General features: G+C 59.4%; 2 protein-coding genes across 5 annotated transcripts; both read right to left on the bottom strand.

Annotated features, from left to right (window-relative positions):
- Positions 1 to 197: 197 nt before the first annotated feature.
- Positions 198 to 4,173, bottom strand: KCNK7 (potassium two pore domain channel subfamily K member 7). Of its 2 annotated transcripts, XM_046643410.1 has the most exons (4): positions 3,182 to 4,173; positions 2,889 to 3,054; positions 839 to 1,237; positions 198 to 567 (listed from the first exon to the last, which is right to left on the bottom strand). In XM_046643410.1, the coding sequence occupies exons 1-4, from the start codon at positions 3,356 to 3,358 to the stop codon at positions 350 to 352; spliced, it is 960 nt and encodes a 319-aa protein (XP_046499366.1). In that variant the 5' UTR covers positions 3,359 to 4,173; the 3' UTR covers positions 198 to 349. The 2 variants fall into 2 exon arrangements, with proteins under 2 accessions (XP_046499366.1, XP_046499367.1); XM_046643411.1 differs by having other exon boundaries at positions 2,889 to 3,275.
- Positions 4,174 to 4,329: 156 nt separating this feature from the next.
- Positions 4,330 to 19,560, bottom strand: MAP3K11 (mitogen-activated protein kinase kinase kinase 11). 3 transcript variants are annotated; one of them, XM_046643408.1, is made up of 10 exons: positions 18,261 to 19,560; positions 13,748 to 13,970; positions 13,419 to 13,567; positions 13,126 to 13,301; positions 12,743 to 12,986; positions 12,105 to 12,218; positions 11,320 to 11,455; positions 11,140 to 11,231; positions 6,109 to 6,513; positions 4,330 to 5,461 (listed from the first exon to the last, which is right to left on the bottom strand). In XM_046643408.1, the coding sequence occupies exons 1-10, from the start codon at positions 19,000 to 19,002 to the stop codon at positions 5,148 to 5,150; spliced, it is 2,595 nt and encodes an 864-aa protein (XP_046499364.1). In that variant the 5' UTR covers positions 19,003 to 19,560; the 3' UTR covers positions 4,330 to 5,147. The 3 variants fall into 3 exon arrangements, with proteins under 3 accessions (XP_046499364.1, XP_046499363.1, XP_046499365.1); XM_046643407.1 differs by having other exon boundaries at positions 4,330 to 5,485; positions 18,261 to 19,557; XM_046643409.1 differs by having other exon boundaries at positions 4,330 to 5,485; positions 13,748 to 13,928; positions 18,261 to 19,552.
- Positions 19,561 to 20,237: the final 677 nt, after the last annotated feature.

Raw genomic sequence — 20,237 nt, 5'->3', positions numbered from 1 at the left:
CGGGGTCTTTCAATAGACGGAAGGGGCGGGGCTTGGGCCGACGAGGTCGTCTGCGATCCTAAATGCGGCTGTGCCGCCTCTCAGGTTCCCAGATGCCAGCGGCGGACGGATCTCTGTCTTCGAGGGATGACGGGGTTTGGGTTGTTGGTCGCTGGAGTGAAGTCCCGTTTCGAAAGAAGAGACTAAACACAGTGGGGGTTGTTGCCCATTTTATTTTTTATTAACACGTTCCCCAAGGTCCTCACATCCCCCTCCCCTCCCCTCTGCGGAAGCTTCCCCAACCGCTCACACTGCTTCCTCCTCAGGCTTCTCCACCTGAAAGGAGCTCATCTCCATCACCTGCCACCTGTCAGCAAGCTGGGGCCTGTTCTGAGGGTGCAGCTGGGGCCGCAGCTGAGGGTGGCAGGGTGCTCAGAGCCAGTTCATCCTGACCCAGGATGCCACCTTGGTCCTCAGTGGTCAAAGGGCCACTGGACCCGAAGAACTTCACCATGGCGCACACCTGTGGCAGCTCTGAGAAGGTCTCCACGGCCAGCAGCATGGCCAGGAGCCCCAGGAGCAAGTAACCTGGGGAGGAGAAGTTGCTGGGGCAGTCTCAGGGTGCTCATGATGCTCCCCACCCATCTCCCAGCCTCTGACCCACCCTGGCACCTGGTGCCACTCACAGTTCTCTTAACACTGCCACCTGGGTTCTTCCAACTACAACTCCCCACACCACACCCTAGCCAGGGTCCCTCTACCAATGAGGCCCAGCCTCCCCAATGGTTTATGGGAGTTGTAGTCCAGGCTCCTCCTCCCTCCTCTCCTCCCCCTTGCGCTCCTTGGCAGCTGGACTCACCGAGAAGAGCAAGCTGGCCAAGGTGGTAAAGCACTGGATGCAGGCTGCGGCCATGGGCAGGTAGCAGGTCCCCCAGGCCAATGGTGCTGAGCGAGCTGAAGCAGAAGTAGATGGCCTCCAGCAGGCTGCAGTCGCCCTGCACGCCCCACAGCACCAGTGCTGGCAGGAGCACGAAGGTACCAGCCACTAGCAGGCCCAGTCCAGCTGCCTGCAGCAGCGCAGCTGTGGTCAGTGCCAGCTGCCAGCGGTTGGCAGCCCAGGCACCTGGGCGGCTGAGCAGAGGTAGCAGGCAGTGGCGCAGTGCAGCCACAAGAGCTAGGGAGGCAGGTAGCCCCAGGGCTGCATAGATCACACAGAAGGCCTTTCCACCTGCCGATAGTGGGGCCATGTGGCCATAACCTGGCAAGGAGAGACACATGGGCAATGAACACTTCAGTGGGATGCCTGCTGGGGTCCCCACTACCCCCAGCATTGCCTCTGGCAGAAGGCTGCCCTCTGGTGGCCAAGATTGCTGGACCTGTTCAGGCCCACGCTCTGTCTGGTCCTGCTTCTCATTCACTGGGGGTCTTGGGCAAGTCCCTTAACCTCTCTGGGCCACTCTTTTCTTTTCTGGAAAATGAAAGGATTAAAAGAGACAGTCCCCTCAGGCCTCTTGTAGCTGGAACAATTCTGAGAACTGCTGTCCTGCCCCAGAGGGAGCCTGGCTTTCTGAGAGATTCCTCAGCTCTGTCCTTGACCGATACTTCCAAATTCACTGGGCAGAATGCCACCAACTCTTTCATTCCCCAAAGGTGTATCAAGTCAACCTGTGTGCTAGGGCTTGCACTGGAATCTGAGTCTGTCCAGTGCCTGCCATCTGGTGGGGGAAGCAGGCAGGAAAATTAGGACGCTTGACTTGAAGAACTACATGAGTGCATGAGAGAGGGCTTCCAAGGCCAGAAAAGCATGTGCGAAGGCAGGGGAGGTGAGAGAGTGGGGTGTGCTGGGAGAACAGGATCAGCTAGTCCAGAGGCTGTAAACTCAGACGTCTAGAGGAGCCAGATGTGAGACAAGAGGGAGTGGTGGGGACTGGGGTGGACTGGAGAACATGTGCTCTGCCCAAAAGGGCAGGCCCTGTTCCACTCCAGCCAGTATGTTGCCTTGCAGGGATTCTGTCTCAGTGCAAATAGGTTTCTCGATTTTTCCAAAAGAAGTTGGAAAACAGACTTTAATTAAAAAAATATTTAGACATAATAAAAAATATTTAGGGGGCCGGACCCATGGCCAAGTGGTTAAGTTCGCATGCTCCACTTCGGTGCCCCAGGGTTTTGCTGGTTCGGATCCTGGGTGCTGACTTGGCACCGCTCATCAGGCCATGCTGAGGTGGCGTCCCTCACAGCACAACCAGAGGCGCTCACAGCTAGAATATACAACTATGTACTGGGGGGTTTTGGGGAGAAGAAGAAGAAGAAAAGAAGACTGGCAACAGATGTTAGCTCAGGTGCCAATCTTAAAAAAAAGATATTTAGATACAAAACAAAAGATATTTAGACACTGCGAGACTAAAAACACCAGAGCTGTGGGTCCCATTGCTTTATTTCTCTGGGCCTTTGCACATGCTGTTCTCTTTGCCAGGCATTCCTTCATCCCTCATCTCTGTGCCCTCTTGCCTTGGCTAAAGCCTCATCAGGACTGCCTCCCCCGGAAGCTTTCCCTCACACTCCCTCCCTGAGTCGGTGGTCCTAATCTGTACCCCCCGGGTTCCCTCCAGTTCCCTGCATCCAAGAACCCCTCCCACAATACGTGTTCCCTGCCTTGCTTCAGGCCCGTGGAGTCTGGGCACCCTTCCTGGATCTCACAGAGTGCCTGGCACTGGGGCTGGGTAGAGGCCACACCCCTCCTGGCAGCTGAAGTTGAGGTACCAGTTGGGGTGTGCTGGTGTGGGGAGCCTGAGCTGTGAGGTCAGGTCTAAGAGGGCCTGGGTTCTGTCTGGCATTTTGGGGCTGGGCGAAGGGCTGCACCCCCAGGGACCCCAGGGGCCCCCTCCTACCCGGCTGCCTGGCGGCCTTACCTGTGGTGGTGAGGATGCTGGCAGCGAAGAGCAGGGCTGAGGGCAGATCCCAGTTCCGGGCCTCTGAGCCATTGCCCAGGCTGGAGACCCCATGGGCCTGGGCTGCCAGGGCGGTGCTCAGCAGCTCCTCCAGTGCCCCAGGTGGCAGGCAGGCCCCGTACTCCTCCTGGAAAGTGGCCCGCTCAGCCCTGAGCTTGGCCTGGACCCGGAGTGCTGGAGGCCCCTCCAGGGCCTGGAGCACCGCTGCCCCAAGCCCCAGGGCCAGCAAGTGGGCCACAACCAGTAGTCCATACCTGGCCCAGGGCCTTAGACCCCCCATGGTGTGCCGCCCGGAGTCCGAGGTGCTGTGGGAGCTGGCTGCTCCGCTGCAGGCACCTGGGAGGGGCTGGGCAGGGTGGGGCTGGGAGAAGTGCTGTGTGGGCGGCTGAAGAGGGAGGGAATCCAGGGCGCAAGGTGGGCCGAGCGTGCATGGAGGGAGAGGACGCAGCTCGGACTTGGAAGTGAGCTGGATCACTCCGCCCAGCTTCGGGGGCAAGATGTTATTTGCCCAATTCCCCTCAGCTGGGGTGGTGGGGGCGGGGTGGAGGAAGGCGAGGCCCAGAGAGCTAAGTGGCTCAGAATCACACTGCAGTGGCTAAGTCAAGGACACGCTCATTCAGTCATACGTACTCCATTCATCCACTCGGCAGGTGCTTAGATCTGAGGACACCACAGACACAGGTCCCTTCCCTCCTGGGGTTCACACAAGAAACCTGTCAGCAGGGGAACGTGACAAGTTCACATTGTTATAAGCTCCCTGAAGGAGAGAGTTCTGGGGCAGGGGAATGGCACAGGGAAGGCTACCAGTCTAAAGAGCGACATTTCAGCAGAACAGAAGCCAGTCAAGGCGGGGAAAGAGCTTGGGATGTGAGAGGAACAGGGGGCTGGCTGTGGGGGAGGGGGAGGGAGTAAGGACACAAAGCTTGAGGACAAGTGTGGTCCAGGGGACCCATGGTCGGGGGGAGAGGCTACTGCAGGCATTCTGGATGGATGGGTGGCAGCCTGAGCAGCAGAATGGGAGAGAAATGGTGGGATTGGGGATGGGCAGGTGGGGACAGGGGGCAGGACACCCAGCACAGCCCCAACAGATGATGCTCCATTCCAAGTCCTTCCCCAGAACCCTTGGTGCCCGAGCCCCCACCCCGCTGAACCTGCTGGAGCAGTGACTGTGGCTGCCATGGCGTGCGCAGGGGAGGGGGAGCCAGGATTCTACTCCCATAAACCATGGCAGTAAGGAAGCATGAGTGGAGCCAGGTACCAGGGGCGTCACCCCTCCTGCATCCAGACCATGGGATAGACAAACCGAGGACAAACCCAAAGATGCTGTGGGCCCCTGAGTTTAGCCAGCTGCCTGGGGTAGGAGCGGCACAGCCAGGGAAGGCATCCCAGGGGAAGAGAGGTTGCAGCTGGACCCCCAGGACAAGCGGGGGCCACCCAGCAGCAGGAACAATCGAGGTGAATGCAGTCACTTGAAACGGTGGGAAAGGCCTGCAAGGTGGGGAGAAGGTGGGTGAGGCCAGCGCGTGTGTGGGTGCCTGAGGCCAGTGGACTCGATCCCAGGAGAGGGGGGTGGCGCGAGGCATCCCCGCCCAAACCCAGCCAACTGCCCAGTGTGCTGGGGGCAAGAGGTCACCAGGGTCATGTGATAGATTGGCTCCCCGGTTACCTCTAAGAAAGGTGACAGGCTGTGCTTGGGGAGACAGCTTGGGGAGTTTATTTGGCTTCATTGGATCCCGAGGCCGAGGCCCCAACCCTGGCCGGGGCAGCAGGAAGGCACCCAGAGACCCCTGGCCCCAGATGACCCCCAGGGCAGGGGGGGTCCAGGCACTGAACCTTGGGGCAGGGGCCACAGTAGCAGGACTTGGTCAAAAGTGCTGGTGACAGCTGAGGCCGGCCCCTCTCCCCTGCACCTCCCCTCCTCCCTGCACCACCCCTGGGGGCAATTCCCTGAGACAGGCTCTGGTCCTCCCAACCAGCTGGGTACAGTGTCGGGCCCCAGTGGGGCAGGTAAGTCGGGGGACCCACAGGTTGCAGATGTGTGGGGGGTGCAGGCCCCCATCCAGTGTGAAGGCTTCCTGTGCAGTGTAGTGTTCCTGATCCCCAAAGAGGGCGGTCCCTGGGGGAAACCAAGGCAACTACAGAGACGTGCCCGGCTCCTGTTCCAGTGTATGCTGTGGCTCCTTCAGGGCAGCGGGAGCGTGGGGGAGCAGCCTGGCCCACTCAGGGCCCTGCCTCCGGTGCCCATGGGGCCTGGGCACCCATGTCTTTGGTCTGTGCCCTGCAGTCCTGAGGGCCCCCCCGGAAGGGGTTGGCAGGTGGAGAGTCCCAGAAAGGGTCCGAGTCTGGGAACAAGGTCCAGGGCGCCCGGCGGGGCGTAGGCTGTGGCGAGGGCAGGGGCGAAGGCCGTGGCCCAGCTGACACGAAGCTCCATGGGTCGATGCGGCTGCGAAGGGGTGAGGGCCGAGGTCGGCTGATGAGGCCCAGGGGCGGTGAGCGTGGGGTGCCTGGGGTGCCAGGAGCAGAGCGAGATATCCCTGGTGGGGGCGAGACAGTGCTTCCTATGAAGGATGGGGGAGGGGGCACAGGGTCAGACAGCCACCAACTCCTGGGTGTTCCCAGGAGGCACTGCCCTGCTCTGGGCCTCAGTTTCCCCATCCGTACAGTGAGCTACTTGACTTGTAACTTCCTCATTCCCTTATGCCCCATGGTGCATCTGTTTATTATGTTGTGGTTACCGGCCAGGGCATGCATCCCAGCTCTGCTCACTTTCACTTACTGGTGGGAGCCCTGACTCCTTGGATCTCTCTGTGCCTTAACTTTCCTCATCGAAAAAATGGGTATGACAGGAGTACCGAGTTCACAGGGCTGTTACAGTTAAATGTGAATCTCTCTAAAGCACTAGGACAGTACATGGCACAAGGAAGCAACCCGTAGGAGTGTGCTGTCATCATAGTTGTCACCATTGTTATTACACTTCTATTATTTCACAACTGGCCTGGCCGGCCTCACCCCCTGGCCACTGGGGGTCTTAACTTAGAACTCAGTTCCCTAAATCCGTGCGCAGCGCCCTGAGGGTCCGGTTTGAGGTCCAGCAGACAGCTGCGTCCCGCCTCACTGCCCCGCATGACCCCATCAGCCCCTCCCTGCCATGCCACCGCGCAGGCCTGCCTCGGCCACTCACCGCGCCTCTCCTCGCGCCGGGGGCTCTTGGCGGATGGCTGGCCCGCGGGGACACCCAGCTCGAGCAGCAGGGGCGCGGGCGTGGGCGGGCCGGGGGCGTCGGGGCTCAGCGGGGAGGCGGGGGCGTCGGGCGTCTTGGGGGAGAAGCGGATGAGCGGGGACGGGGGCGGCTCGGCGGCGCACGGCGTGGACAGCGGCGTGGGGGGCGTTGGCGGCGGCTCCCCGCGCTCGCGGCCGGGGCCCCCCGGCGGCTGCAGGTCGCGGCCCAGGCCGAGCGAGGCGAGCAGGGCGGTGCCGCGCAGCAGCGCGCGCTGGATCAGCTTGGGCGTCCCCGAGCTGCTGCCGCGCTCCGAGGGGCTGGGCCGCCGTGGCTCCTCGGGTTCCGGGCTCGGCCGCGGGGGGATACCTGCCGGTGGGGGCGCGGGGGACACAGGTTAGGCCATCTCGGGGAGCGGGGGGCAAAGGGGCCTCTCATTGGCCGTGGAATAAGAACTGAGTTCCGCTCCCAACATTCTTTCTTGGCTCTGGTGCTCCCCCAGCCCACCTGCCTTGCCCATCTCGCACACACACGCACGCACACACACGCTGGCCTTGCAGAAGCAGGTGTGTGGGGAGGGCAGTGCAGGCTGAGGAACCAGCAGGAGGGAAGCCTGGGAAGCAGCCAGGCGCCCTGGAGCTGAGAGATGGCCCATGGACCGAGAAAGAGAGCCCCCCAGGAGGCAAGCTGTCAAACCACAGTGGGCCTCAGTGGCCTCAATGGCCAGCCAGGGGCATCTGCAGGGCCCCAGGGACACGGCTGGCCCCACTGACTGGTCCTGCAGCCCTGGGCCCATGTCTTCCTGGCTGGGCAGCCCTGGCCCTTCTGCACACCTGCCCCTACTCCAGCAGTGGCTTCCACACAGGTCAACTGCAACGTACACAATAGCCCCAGGAGGGACGTATCACTGTGCCTATTCCAGAAATGAGGAAACCGAGGCTCAGAGAGGTCAGTTGTTTGTGCCAGGGGTTCAGAGAGGTTAAGGCTCTTGTCTAAGGCTGCACAGCCAGTGAGGGGTGGAGCTGACTTCACTCCAGGCAGGGGCGGCAGAGCCTCTGCTCTCCACCAGTTGCCCCCAGTCTTTGCTCTGGATTTCAGAACATCCGTGTCCTACTTGTGGGCCTAGGGTTGGCCTGACTCCACTCTAGAGCACCTGGGCTGGGACTGGGGAACCCATCACTGAGGAGGTAGGGGGGTCTGTGATGGCCTCCCACAAACCCCAATCTTGTCAGGCCCTCCTTGGTTCCAGAACCTGCCATGGCTCTCTGTTGCCACTTGAATAAAGTCCAGGCTCCTTGGCCGGGCTTTCGAAGCCTCTTCCCTCCTCCTCGGGCCAGGCATGGAGTGGGCCTGCCTGAAATGGAGCACTGGGCTGGGTGTCCAGGGGAAGAAATGCAAAGCTGGGAAAACTGAGCTTCTACTATGAACCAGGACTTGACTGGGGCGGTTGCTCTCGGCCGCAAGCCTGACCCAGTCTGACTCTCATCCACCCCTCCCACGCCCCATCCCCATGGCCACTGCCTTATAAAATGCAAATCTGCTACAGCCAAGTCTCTGCTTAAGAACTTCCCATCAGTTCCAGGCCCTTCCTGAGCTGCTTCTGAACTGCTTTGCCAGCCTCATTCACTCAGTCATTCAACAAACATCTGCTGACCCATGTCCTGCAGCTGCACTGGGTTCCACAGACCCGGGGGATGCAGGCCGGGGACCCCCTGGCTCTCAACAGTCTGAGTTCCAGCCAGGTTTCTTCTTCCTCAGGTCTGGTGAGCCCTACACCTGCGCACACACTATTCCCTCTGCTCAGCACACCTGTCCAACCTCAGCTTACAGAGATCCCTTATTCACCATTCAAGACCCAGCTGAGATGTCACCTCCTCCATGAAGCTGTGATAGTGTGATTCATAATCAGAAATATATAGTTGGTCTTCATCTCATTCCTGGCACAGAGCTCCTAAAATCCTTGGGATTTCCTAAGTGACAGCAATCAAGGTGAGAGGAGTGTCTTTTGTTATTCACAAGGAACCCCTTTTAGCCATACCTGAGTTCAAATGAATGAGGGAGCTTCTGGACAGCCCCTAAGGATGGGGTCTGGTTGCCAGGGGAACCAAACAGGTGATTAGAGGGTTGGAACTTCCAGCCCCCACCCTCTTCTGGGAGGCGAGAGGGGCTGGAGATTGAGTTCAGTCCCCCAGTGGCCAGTGTTTGGATCAATCGATCAGGTCTATGAAATAGGGTTTCCAAAGAAACCCTAATCGAAAGGGTGCAGAGAGCTGGGTTGGTGAGCACATCAAGGTGCTGGGAGTGGCGTGCCTGGGGAGGGCAGGGCAGTGCTGTGCCCCCTCCCACACACTGTGCCCTATGCATCTCTTCCATCTGATTGTTCTGGATCTGTGTACTTTATTATAATCAGGTAATCTCGTAAGTAAACTGTTTTCCTGAGTTCTGGGGGCTGTTTAGCAAATTATTAAACCTGAGGAGGGGGTCGTGGGAGGTTGGTCAAAAGCACAGACGACACCCCGGACTTGTGACTGGCATCTGCAGTGGGGAGGAGCGGTGTTGTGGGACTGAGCCCTTGACCTCTGGGCTCTGCCGCAAACTCCAGGTAGACAGTGTCAGAGTGAACTGAATTGTAGGACGCCCGGAGAACTGGTCAATGTGGGGAAAAATCTCGAATATTTGGTGTCAGAAGTGGAGTAGTGTGTAGAGGAAAACCAGAGTTTTTTCCTCTTCTCGAAGCCTTCCCAGGCCACTGTGGGTGTCTAATGCATTGATGCCTGGCTCACGAAATGCATCAGTACCTGTTTGATGGAAGAATCCATTCTTATAATCCTGGCAACAACCACATAAGATTATCATTATTATGTCATTTTACAGGTGAAGAAACTGATAATTTATAATGAGTTTAAACAGAACAAGGGAAAGACATATTTAAAATAAGCAAGGGAAATGGGACAAAAAGAAGTGAAGCCGGAGGCCAGTACACAAAAGGAGTGGAACGAGGTTCCTGCAGACAATGGTCTGAGAAACTGAGGTTCCAAGAGTCAAGCGACTTGCCCAAGGTCACTGGGCAAGGATTTGAATTCACCTCTAAGCTTCCTGGCAGTAAGAGTTGGTAACCCTGTTATTTAGGAGAAAACGGCACAAGCATGCTTAACCCAGAGATGAAGGTGAAATCGCTTCTGTGCGGCCTCAGGGAGAGGACATGGCCCCCGTGGAGTTAGTGGCTCCAGGGCGAGAATCCTCCCAGTGTAGACTGACTATACCATCAACATACAATCCACTGTGACCAGCTCCCTGGGGGCCAGAATGTCCGGGTGGGACGGGGTGGGGGGGGGGGGCAGATGGGGCTTCCCAGTGGTGTGGCTTATGCCTGGGACAATCTCATAGGGCCCTCTTTGATTCTCAGCCAGGCTTCTGACTCTGTAGGTGGCTGGGAGGTCAAGGTCACGTACTCTCGTGGGCCCGAGATAGTGACTGGAGTGTGGGCTTGAGCTAGGGGACCCAAGTGCTCAGCTAGCAGCTGGGCTGCAGCAGGTGACGTCCCTTCAGGTAAGGGAGCAAGCTTGAGAAGGATGGGGTCCAGACGCTTGTGTCCCTGTGCCTGTTCAGAGAGGCAAGGCCAAGGGGATCTGCAGACCATGGTCAGCGCTGCTTCAACCTACATGCCTGGGTCGACAAGACTGATTCACGTCCTCCATTGGCCCTTCTGGCCCGGTACTTTCTAGAGCAGGTGAATCCAGGCAGCCCCCTTGGCCTTCTGATTCTCAGTTCAGTGCCTGAAGCACAGCCAGCTTGGGGCAACGCAACTGCTGGGGCAGCAAATGGTGCAGCAGATGGGGGTCCAGGGCCCTGCCTCCGGAGTCAGACCTGGGTTCCAATCCCTGTTCTGCTGTGTGCCCTACACCAAACCACTTAACCTCTCTGTGCCTCAGTTTCTTCCTCTATAAAATGGAGCTAATAATAGTACCCACTCACAGTATTGCTTGGCATGTAAAAAGAACCTAATAAACGTTAGCAACTGTTACCACTATTGAAAGCAGGTTAGGTAATGGCGGAGGTGATGGGCTGGGTGGGGTGAGAGGAGCGAGGCTCAGTTGTTCGCCAAATAGGACTCTGCTCTGATGGCAGCTAGGCCGGGCCCTATATTCTGGCTGGGAGAAGCAGGTGTAGCTGGGGACGCTGAAAGAGCCAGAAGCGAGGGAGGCTGCACTTTTCTAGCTCTCACCAATGCTGGGCAGAGCTGAGCTGAGTCCTCATCCCTCTGACACGGGAGCCCCGCTCGCTGCCCCACCCTCTAGCTTCCAGGCAGTTTATAGGAGAGAAACCCCTTGTTCAAGAGAGCTTCCTTTCCGAGCAAGCTCGCTATGAGCATGGGAGCCAAACTATCTCTGGTTCAAATGCTCAGCTGGGGCCTTTAGTAGGTAAGCTCACCTCTCGGAGCCTCAGCAGCATCGTCATCTCTAAGTGGAGATGATAACAGCACCTCCCTCACAGGACTGTATCATCATGGGGCACAGGAAAGCCCAGAACTGCTCCAGAGGCAGGGAGAATGGGCCTGGGATCCCCACCTGCTCAGCTTTCTTACCCTCTTCTCCTCCTTGGGGCTCCCCAGAAGGGACTCTGAGAAGCACAGTGTGGCACAGCTGCCTGGCTGGCTCCACTCCACAGGGGCAGTTTCCTTCCCCTCTCTGGGCCCAGCTTCCCTTGGGTCGCAAATGGGGGGTCTTCCCCTCTACTATCCCTGTCTTCCTACAGTTGCCTGTCTTCCTTCCCTCCCTAGAGCCTGCTGAGGGCACAGTGGCTGCCACAGGGCCAGGCCTGAACAGGGGGACCAGACTCTGGGCCCTCTGAGGTCTGGGCTGTATCCAGCTCAGTCATGGGCCAGACCTGGGTTCTAGGAATGATCTGCCCTGCCTGCTGGCTTCTTGAGGCCTCCCCATAGTACCCACAGAAGGAGTGCAGCAAGAGCCTGCTTGGGCGAGACAGACCACTCACCGTTGAGTGCTGGGGGTGTGGAAGGAGATCCTAAGGGGGAGGAGTCATCTGAATCCAGGTACCACGTGGCTTCGTCCATGCGGGACCTTCTCCTGGGGAGGGGAGGAGAGTTGTGCTCTGTGAGTCTCAGGACTGTTGGGAAGCAGGTGATGCTGGGGTGGGGGGCACTCAGGCACTCACCTCCCATTCTGGGCTTCCCCAGGCTTGGGGGAACTGGGACCCCAGGCCCAGCACGCTCGCCGCTCTCCATTGCTTGAGTCCTCTAGACGTCGGGGGGACTGGCGGCCCCACGCCTGGCCTGATTCTGCAGGCTCCACTGTGGGGGGAAAACCAGTAGAATCTGAGCTGAGTTCAGGAGCCCTGATCCTCGTCTTCCCATCATGAAAGTCAAGCTCCAGGGGCAGGGGAGCAGGCTGAGCCCCGTATCATTCCCAGAGTGGGCTCTGGGCCACAGAGAACTGAACAGAACTGGGACAGGGTAGGTGGGTTTGGGTCCCGGGGCTGGCAGTGGGGTAGGACATCTCATTTAGTCCTTCAGCTGGCATTTGCTGCTGGGTAGTTAGTAGAGACCTTGGGGCAAACCGCCTGGGTTCCAATTCTGGCTTTGCCACTTATTAGCTATGTGACGTTGGGCAAGTTACTTTTTTCACTTTATTCATCTATAAAACCGAGATAATAATACTAATGATAGCTACCTCACAGGATACTTGTGAGGAATTAAGCTAACATTAGCAAAGCATTAAGGAAAATGAGTGGTGCATAGTGTCATACAATTGTTTGGCTAAAAAAATTAGTAAAATAAATGCTGCTTGGGGAACTGAAAAGTACAATCTAGACGGATAGGAGAGGGAGCCTGGGTGCGGGGAGGAAGACGAGGAGATAGTGGGTGGGATCCACCTCCGAGGACAAGGTTTGACAGAAAGATACCGGGTGTGGGGAAAGGCAGGGAAGGCGAGGTTTCTTACACTGGATGGCCCGGAAGCGGGGGAAGGTGGGTGAGTCCCCAGCCCCGACCTCGAAGACGTTTCTCCTCCTGTCCAGGCCAGGCGAGGCTTGCACGGTGATGCGGTGTTTGAAGTCTGGGATTGAGAGGAGGAAGCACGGTGCAGGTTTGTGGTGAAGAAGAGCCAGGATCCCAACCAGGATCCCAACTCGCCGGGGCCCTCGGCCGGCTCCCCGGCCACGCAGGCAGTGCAAGAATCGGGCCTGGACGGTGGCTGTGTGACTGGGGCCAGCCTCACTGCCTTCCCGCGCCCCAGGCTCTCAGTAAGGAAAGCCACCGCCTGGACTCCACCACCCAGAGGAGAGCGGCGGAGCAGCAGATTCCCGGGAGCCGGCCCGCCCCGCCCCTCGGCCTCCCCAGAACTTTCAAGGGCCCCGCCCCTTCCCGGCCGCAGCCACTCCCAGACCGACCTGCAAACATTTCCGCCAGGACCCGCCCACAGACAGAAAACCCACGCTTGGTCCCGCCCCTCCCAGCCTTCAGTTCACGGGCCCACCCACCAACACCCTAAGCCAATCCCAGTGCGACCGGCACACAGGCCTGACCCCGCCCCCTGCCACGCAGCCAATGGCGGGCGGCGTGCTGGGACCCGCCCCTTACCGAGGGGCATGCTGATACGCTCGCCGCCGTCGCGCGCGCGGAGTTTGCTGCGCTTGAAGGTGCCGCGGCGGCGGCGCACGTGCGGCCGCTCGCGGTCCACCTGCTGCAGCAGCAGCGTCAGCTCGCGCTCGAACACCTCGAGCTCCCACTGGGCCAGCAGGTGCTCGCGCCGCCGCAGCTGCTCCGCCTGTGACCGCTGCTCACGCGCCGCGCGGGTCAGCTCCTCCTCGCGGCTCAGTAGTTCCTGGGCCCGGGACAGTGAAGGCGGTGGGGTCAGCCGAGTACGCACCCTGGCGCCCACCCCCACTCTCTGCTCCACGGAGATCGGGGAGACACTCCTTCCCGGCGTTCCCTTCCAACCCTGAGACCCCGACTCCTCCCACCTTTTCCTTGGCCCGCAGCTCATCGAAGAGGCCTTGGATCTCACGCTTCCAGCCTTCCTGCATGGAATGGAAGGAGTCCCGCGGCATTTCCCGCAGGACCTGCGCCTCTAGTGCCTCCAACTGCTGTAGGATGGAAGCGAAGTCGGGCCTGCGGTGGGGGTCCTGCGCCCAGCAGTCTGGGGACACGGAGTGGCGGAGGGACAGAATAAGAAAGAGTCCGTGGGTGGATGTGTCCTGGGCCAAGGAACTCTTCCACTCATCCTCACCCCCACCCCCCTGCCCCGTCCCCTTACCGGCCATAAGCTGTGCGAAGGGCTCGGGGCAGGTGGATGGGATAGGCAATGTGAGTTTGTTAACTGCCACTCCGTAGGCCACAGCAAGGCAGTCGATGCCACGGTAGGGCACCTCCCCAGTCAGCAATTCCCACAGCAGCACTCCAAAGCTGTGGGCGAGACAAAGGGTCTGTGTCCCCTCCTCTACTCACTCATTGCCATTTCACCCCAAAGCAACCAGGGTCCCTCCCTCTGGGCTCTGCCTGTCTGCCCAGCCCTAGATTTTGGCAGCCACATCTGCCCTCTGCAGCCCCTTAGCTGGCCCAGTCCAGCCTCTACCCAGGCCGCACCTCCAGACATCGCTGCCCTTAGAGAAGGTGGAGGCCTTGATAACCTCGGGAGCCATCCAGGCATAGGTGCCCGCAGCACTCATTTGCGTGGTTTTGTGCCACTCGCGGGCCAGGCCAAAGTCCGTGATCTTCAGGGTCTTGTGCTCCATGTCATCTCCCTCAATGGGCTGTAGCAGCAGAACTGGGGAAGAGGAGGGCAGGACTGTGGGTGCTCCAGGCTCAGCTGGTGGGGACAAGGGAAGAGCTGGGAGCAAATTGTCATCCAACAGACATCCTGGCTGGGCACTGGGGGCACTGAGGTGATCTTGCCCTGCAGAGCTCACAGCTGGGGTTGGGGTAGAATCAGACAAAAATAAAAATGCCAGGAATCATTTACAGAGGGACAACTAGAGGCCAGACCTTTTACACTCAGCTCTAGCATCCACACACGCACACACAAATTTGTGAGGTAGACACCATTATCCCCATTTCACAGATGACGAAATAGCAGGGAAATGACTTGGCCAAGGTCATACACAAATAAAGCAGAGATTCCAACCTGGTTTGTGTGGTTCCAAGGCCAGTCCTGTAACTTTTTCCTAATACTGGAGTGAATAGAAACTGGCAATATGGCAGCCTCTCAGCTTTTGTGGCTCCGATTTCAAGAGAAACCCATGTCTTGTCATTATGCTGAGGCAGGAGTGTGAATCAGAACCTCCCTCAGTGGGGAGCAGGCGGGAAACCGTTGGCAAGAAGGAGGCCCAGCAGGCACCACAGACCCCTGGCACCCATATCGCATGGTGGCCAGTGCAGCCACTCCCAGGGGAGAGAAAGACTCTAAGACTTATCTGCTGATGCCGCTGGATGGAGGAGAAAGGCAGGGTCTAAGAAAGTAATGGGTCTTGGCCAGAAAGGAGGAGCTTGGGGCTAATGTAGGAGTGGATGGTCAGACTTGGCAGGGGCTCATGGCTTTGGCCCAAATGGGGCCACCAAACTCTGTACAGAGAGGAGAAGCAACAGCTTGCAGATCTCTCAAGACAAACATGGCTCAAATGAGAGAAGTGTTAGAGGAATAGAAAGAGGACAAAATCAGAGAGTCATCAAGAGTCTGAAGGGGCCTCTCTGCTTTTCTGGGTAGAGCCGACGGCATCACAGAGAAATGACATCCAAGCCAAGGACATTTCTGAACATGTGTTGTTTCTGGGCACACTCCTCAGCAGTCCTGCTCGGGGTGACTGCACCAGAATAAGGGCAGCTCAGGGTACTGGGGGTGGGGCAGAGGGGATGGGCGCCTAACCCAGCCTGGTGAGTCAGGGAAGACTTCTCAGAGGAGGTGGCAGAACCAGCATATTCACTTTTCTAGGCCGAAAGCCACAACCCCTGCTCCTGCTGCTGGCCAAGTTCTCTGGGCCTCATGGGGGCATCTGGCACTGCCGCCCAGCCCCTCCCCGCTGTCCTTGGCTCCTGGGGCCTCTGGCTGCTTGTGCTGTTTCCTCCAGGGCCTCCCCACCCTCAGCCTTTTCAATGCTCTCAGAGCCTGGCCTCTCCTGAACCTCTGCCACCGCCCCCGGGCTGTCTCGGCTGCCCCCTCCCCATTGGCACCTCCCACGTTTGGAGTTCTAGGCTAGAAGTCGATTCAGCTGCCCAACAGCTGCCCTGTGCCCTCAACAACCACCTTCATCGTCCCACGGTGCCTGGCAAATCTTCCTGCAATTTCTCCTAATTCAGAGAATGGTCCTGCATCTACCCTCTCCTCTGAGCCAGACCGGGGCTGAGTCCTGAACAGTAAATAAAGTCAAGGATGATGACAAAACCCACCTCTGAGGGTCATCCTGAGTACTACACAAGATGACACTGTCTAAGGCCTTGGCTCGGGGTCTGACATCTGGCGGGAGCAACTACTAAATGCCAGCGGTCCTAAACATTCTGCCCACTGACATCTCTCGTGTCAACTCCGTCCTTTCCATCCTCTATCACAACTTACTTCCCCCTTCACAACAGCCTCCACCCTGGCTGCTGGAGGCTAGGAACTGGACCATTTAGGAAGCCCTATACAAGGTCGTTCCAAAGAATCACAGTAGGCTGGGGGCAGGTGGCTGGAGTGGGACCAGGCAGAGGGGTCTGTGTGCTTGAGTCAGGGACGGACTCCCGTCTCCTTTGGTGCCAGGACCCACCCATCCTCTTGAAGACCAATCCCTGCTGCTTCCTGGCTGGGTCTCTAGCCACTTGTGGTACCTCGCAGGCTGGAGAAGCCCTTTCTGCACCAGTATCTCAGGCTGGGAGGCCAGCCTCCCCCTTTCGGTCAGGTAATCTGAGGCCCAGGGAGGGGCAGGAACTCACCCCAAGTCTCAGGACTTCTTTGTACTGGTGGCCTTTCTGCCACCTCCTGCCCCCAGCTCCATCTGACACCTTCATCTTCATCCTCACATCCATGTCCCCACTTGTTTTTCCAAGTGCCTCGAATCTGTCCCAACCCGAGTTGCTCTTCTGGGGTCTGTTGTACCCTTTGGGGTTGGGGTGGTCAGGGGCCACCTGGAGGAGAGGGGGCTAGAGATCCCCAGGCTCCAAGCCCCCACTGTTGGCTCCCTGGCCACTACAAGGGACCTGGTCCCCAGTCCCCTTCCTAGGCTGGCCTCTGTGGGGCTTGGGAGTGGCTTAGGCTGCTCACACCTCTTCCGCTTCCCTGCCATGGTCCCTACTTCTCCTTTCTGGGAGGCCCGGGCCAGGTCTCAAACGGGGGGGCTCCTTTTGGGGGAGAATTAGGGGAGGTCAGGCCCAGGCCGGGCTGGCTGGTCAGTCCTGTGACTCGTGGGCCTGTAGAATTCCCCCTCCTCTCCCCGCCAGGCTTCCTCACAAGGCCCCCATTGTCCAGGAAAATCACGCCATTGTTTCCTGCCTGCGCACCCCCAGCCCAGGGACTCCCCCCCCAATCCCGCAGACAGCACCCCGGGCCTAGGACTGGGGTCTGCGAGGTGAGAGGCCAGGCTTGGGGGGTTGAGGGTACCTTGGCTACCCTTTACCACCAGCCAGACTCTGGAAGGACACAGGGGATGGGGGGGTTGGGTAGGGGTATAAGCCCTGGCTCCTTCCTCTCCCACAAACCCCCCACCCCCAGCTCTTTCCTCTCCTGCAGGCAGCTGGGCTGGGGAGGGAGCAGAGGCTGGAGCAGGGGCAGGAAGCCGGCTCAGGGGCAGCAGGAAACGCAGGAAGCGGTGGGGAGGGTGGGGAGCAGGGGCCTGGGCTATTGTTCCATTTTCTCTGGAAAGAAAACTAGAGGAAAAACAGAAGACAGAGTCCCCTCCCCCCGGGCCTTCGGGGAATCCCCCTCAGGCTGGGGCAGGGAGTAGGGGTCCCTAGATGGCTAGGGTCCAGGAGTGAGGCTGAGGGGTGGCCACTGTCCCTTACTATGGGTGAGAGGAGTGGGTGGGAGGGCTGGCAGGCCTCCCCAGCTCCTCTAGCCCTGGCATTGACTCCATGGCACTGGGTCCTGGTGTTTTGCTCCCCTCAAGCCCCTTATCTGTGGCCAGCCCAAGCAAGGAGGCTCAAAATATCCATGGTCACCCCTCCAAGAGCCGCCCATGTTTCTCCTGTAACCCCACTGGCCCCTCTGTACTTCATTTTGCTCTACAGCCTGCACGCTGGGTCCCAGCAGACTCAGCCCTTGTCCCCATGGCTGTGCTGGGTCCTACCTCCTCACCCTTGCTCTCATCAGGCCCTGCCAACAACTGTGGGCCTCTCTGAACGCTGCCTGCTTTTCTTCTGGTCTGAAGCTTGCCTGCTTCAGGAAGCCCTCTAAACCTGTCACTTGCTTGTCTCGGGCCCATGCCGCGCAGCGTGTGGGGCCTGAAATGGCTGAAGATGGAGTGCCTCACTGCTCCAGTCTCCACCACACCCACTCTAAGTGCTGATGCCAGGTGAGGCCCTTTTGGCGATCCAGCCCTCGAATGTCCATATCCACAGCTGAGGACCCACGGCGCGCCGGGCATCAGATGCCCGGGTTTCCCTAGTCCATGAAACGGTTTCACTCTCCCAGTCACTCCCTTTTTACAGAATCTGAAATTGAGGCTCTGAGTTGAAATAACCCGTTAGAGGTCATGCAGCCAGGGGAGGGGTGGGTCCAGCCCTGGTCCCAGCCTTGGCCACCAAGGGTGGCTATCGCCTCTGAGATGTCTGTTCAAGAGGAGCTACCCACCACAAGTGGAAGGGAGAGCCGGGCACCAACAGCACAAGTGTGAACTGTAGGGGAGGGGAGATGAGAAATGCCAGCAGCCAGTACTCTACTCCCTTGAGGTGGTGGCCGTGGCTAGGCAGAATGATTATGGCCCACCTGAGCGATCCCAACTTTTTAACTTGGCAGCTGTAAGCTGGGGTCAAGGACTCCTTCTGGGGCTGGGACACAAAGGTCTCTGGTCAAGTGGAACTCCCCTAGGGCAGGAGCTCCTGCTTTCATGCAGGTCCCCAGGTAGGCTCGAGAGTTGGCGGTGGGTGTGTGCTTGGGCCATGCCACCCTCCAACCACGCTCCCCAAAACTCACTGTTGTTGGACTTGAGGTCTCGGTGGATGACAGGCACCAGGGCCTCGCAGTGCAGGTAGTGCATCCCACGGGCAATTTGCACGGCCCAGTTGACCAGCACATGGGGGGGCACACGCCGCCCAGCCAGGGCACGGCTGAGGGGCCCACCGGCCGCGTACTCCATCACCAGGCACAGGTTGGGCTCCTCCAGGCACACGGCCTTGAGGGCAATGATGTTGGGGTGTGCCAGCATGGCAAAAAGCCGGGCCTCCTGGCGCACACTCTCAGCTGTCACACTGATGTCCTCATCAGGGTCCTGACGAGCTGCCTTCACAGCCACCAGCTCACCTCGCCAGCTGCCGCGGTATACCTTGCCGAAGCCACCAATGCCGATCACCTCCTCCAGGCGCAGCTCCTGGAAGCTGGCCACCTCGCAGGGGGGCGGGCCGCCGCCCCGAGACACATAGTTGGATGGAAAGATGCCCACCTGTCCGCCCACCTGGCCCGCCCACCAGCCCTCATCGCCTGAGATAGCTGCATCCCGGGACAGCACCTCCACACGGTCACCCTTCCGCAGGGCCAGCTCATCCTGCCCACTGGGCTCATAGTCGAACAGGGCTGTCCACACAGGGTTGGCATAAGCCGCTGCCTTCGGGGACCCCTCCGGCCAGCCTCCTCCGCTGCTGCCCCCACCGCCCCCACCGCCACCGCTGTTCCATGACCCCAGTGGGCTCTTGAGGAAGAGGTTCTTCAAGGGCTCCATGGCTGGGAGCCGGCGTTGGGGCGTGTGGGGGACCTTCCCTGGGTGTCCCTGGTCCCCACCCCTGCTGGCTGCCGAGGCCCTAGTCCCGGAACTTGGGCATCCGGGCCCTGGCCCTCAGCCCCAGACCCACGCCTCTCTGGGGAGCCAGGAGTGTCGCCTCCCGGCCCCCCGCATCTCGGGCTTCTAGAGGACGGCACCCCAGGGCAGTGTGGTCAGGCTCCCGGGGTGGGACCCCGGGGCCTCCGGCGTCTCACCATGGCTAGCTCGGAGGGGCCAGGGCGTCCCTCAGTTCCGGAGCAGTCCTGGGAGCCTGGCTCTGGCACCCGCCAAGTGTAAGGTGGTGCCAGCGAGGGGCAGCGCCTGGATTCCGGTTAGGTTTTTTTGCACAGGGGGTGGCTGGAGCGTCCCTAGTTGGGCCGAGCTGCCTGTTCCCGGCCCGGCTCCCTCAGCCCGACGGCTCCAACCCCGTTCTCTTCTTCCTCCTCCCTTTGTACTTTGGCCCCGGGGGCGGGAGGCAGAGGTGGAGGGTGGAGTTTCACTTTTTTCCGCTCTTCTCCCTCCTGCAGGAAACAGCATCAGATGACGCGAGCGGGTAGCACCGCTCCCCTCCCAGAGGCTGCAGGCGGCTGGGCCGGGGAGTTCCAGGGTAGGCAGGCGAGGAGGGGCAGAAGGAGGGGAAAGGTAGGCCCGACGCCCCATCACAGCAGGTTTAGGGTCAAAGTTGGTCTCTGCTAAGGACGGGCCATCCCCGCCCTCTGCATACGCATCAGCAAAATGGGGTGAAGAACTTGGCTTGGGAGTGGGGCGAACCGGAGCCTGCTCTTGGCTACGAAGTTGCAGGGCTGTGTGACCCATCCTCTTTGTGCCTCATTTTCTTCATATCTGAAGTAGGGGCCAGAAGCTCCGCTTTCCACAGCTGCTGGGATGGGGGTGGCGAAGACTGGAGGAAGACGGAATTGGCTGCACCTCAAGCTCTTGGAAGGGGTCGTCTAAGGCTCTCCTCACCTGGGAAACAATCCACTTCTTCACGCCCCTTCCCCAGTGGGCAGAAACCTGAGACTGTTGTCCCGAAATCTGCCCCGTGATAGGGTTCAGAATAGCTAAGCGTCCCTTACAACCGCTGGGTTGCCCCCAATCGCCTTGAGCCTGTCACTTTAAGAAAGACGACGCTTTCCTATTTCGACTATTCCTGCCTGTTCTCGAGGGTCTTCCTCTACACGCTAGGTCTGAGCTCT

This window comes from Equus quagga, chromosome 17 (genome assembly GCF_021613505.1).
Source record: "Equus quagga isolate Etosha38 chromosome 17, UCLA_HA_Equagga_1.0, whole genome shotgun sequence".
NCBI classification, from domain to species: Eukaryota; Metazoa; Chordata; class Mammalia; order Perissodactyla; family Equidae; genus Equus; species Equus quagga.
Note: the sequence above shows the minus strand (reverse complement) of the source record. Positions and strands in the feature narration are given on the sequence as shown.

Excerpts from the sequence above, each read along its gene's own strand:
- KCNK7 (XM_046643410.1), bottom strand. The coding sequence starts at position 3,358 with ATGCACGCTCGGCCCACCTTGCGCCCTGGATTCCCTCCCTCTTCAGCC. Across the intron at positions 3,055-3,181 it reads GGTCTAAGGCCCTGGGCCAG|GAGGAGTACGGGGCCTGCCT; the intron begins GTATGGACTACT and ends GCCACTTTCCAG. Across the intron at positions 1,238-2,888 it reads CAGCATCCTCACCACCACAG|GTTATGGCCACATGGCCCCA; the intron begins GTAAGGCCGCCA and ends TCTCCTTGCCAG.
- MAP3K11 (XM_046643407.1), bottom strand. The coding sequence starts at position 19,002 with ATGGAGCCCTTGAAGAACCTCTTCCTCAAGAGCCCACTGGGGTCATGG. Across the intron at positions 6,514-11,139 it reads CACACCCCCAGCACTCAACG|GTATCCCCCCGCGGCCGAGC; the intron begins GTGAGTGGTCTG and ends CCCCACCGGCAG. Across the intron at positions 5,486-6,108 it reads CCGGCGCGAGGAGAGGCGCG|GAAGCACTGTCTCGCCCCCA; the intron begins GTGAGTGGCCGA and ends CATCCTTCATAG.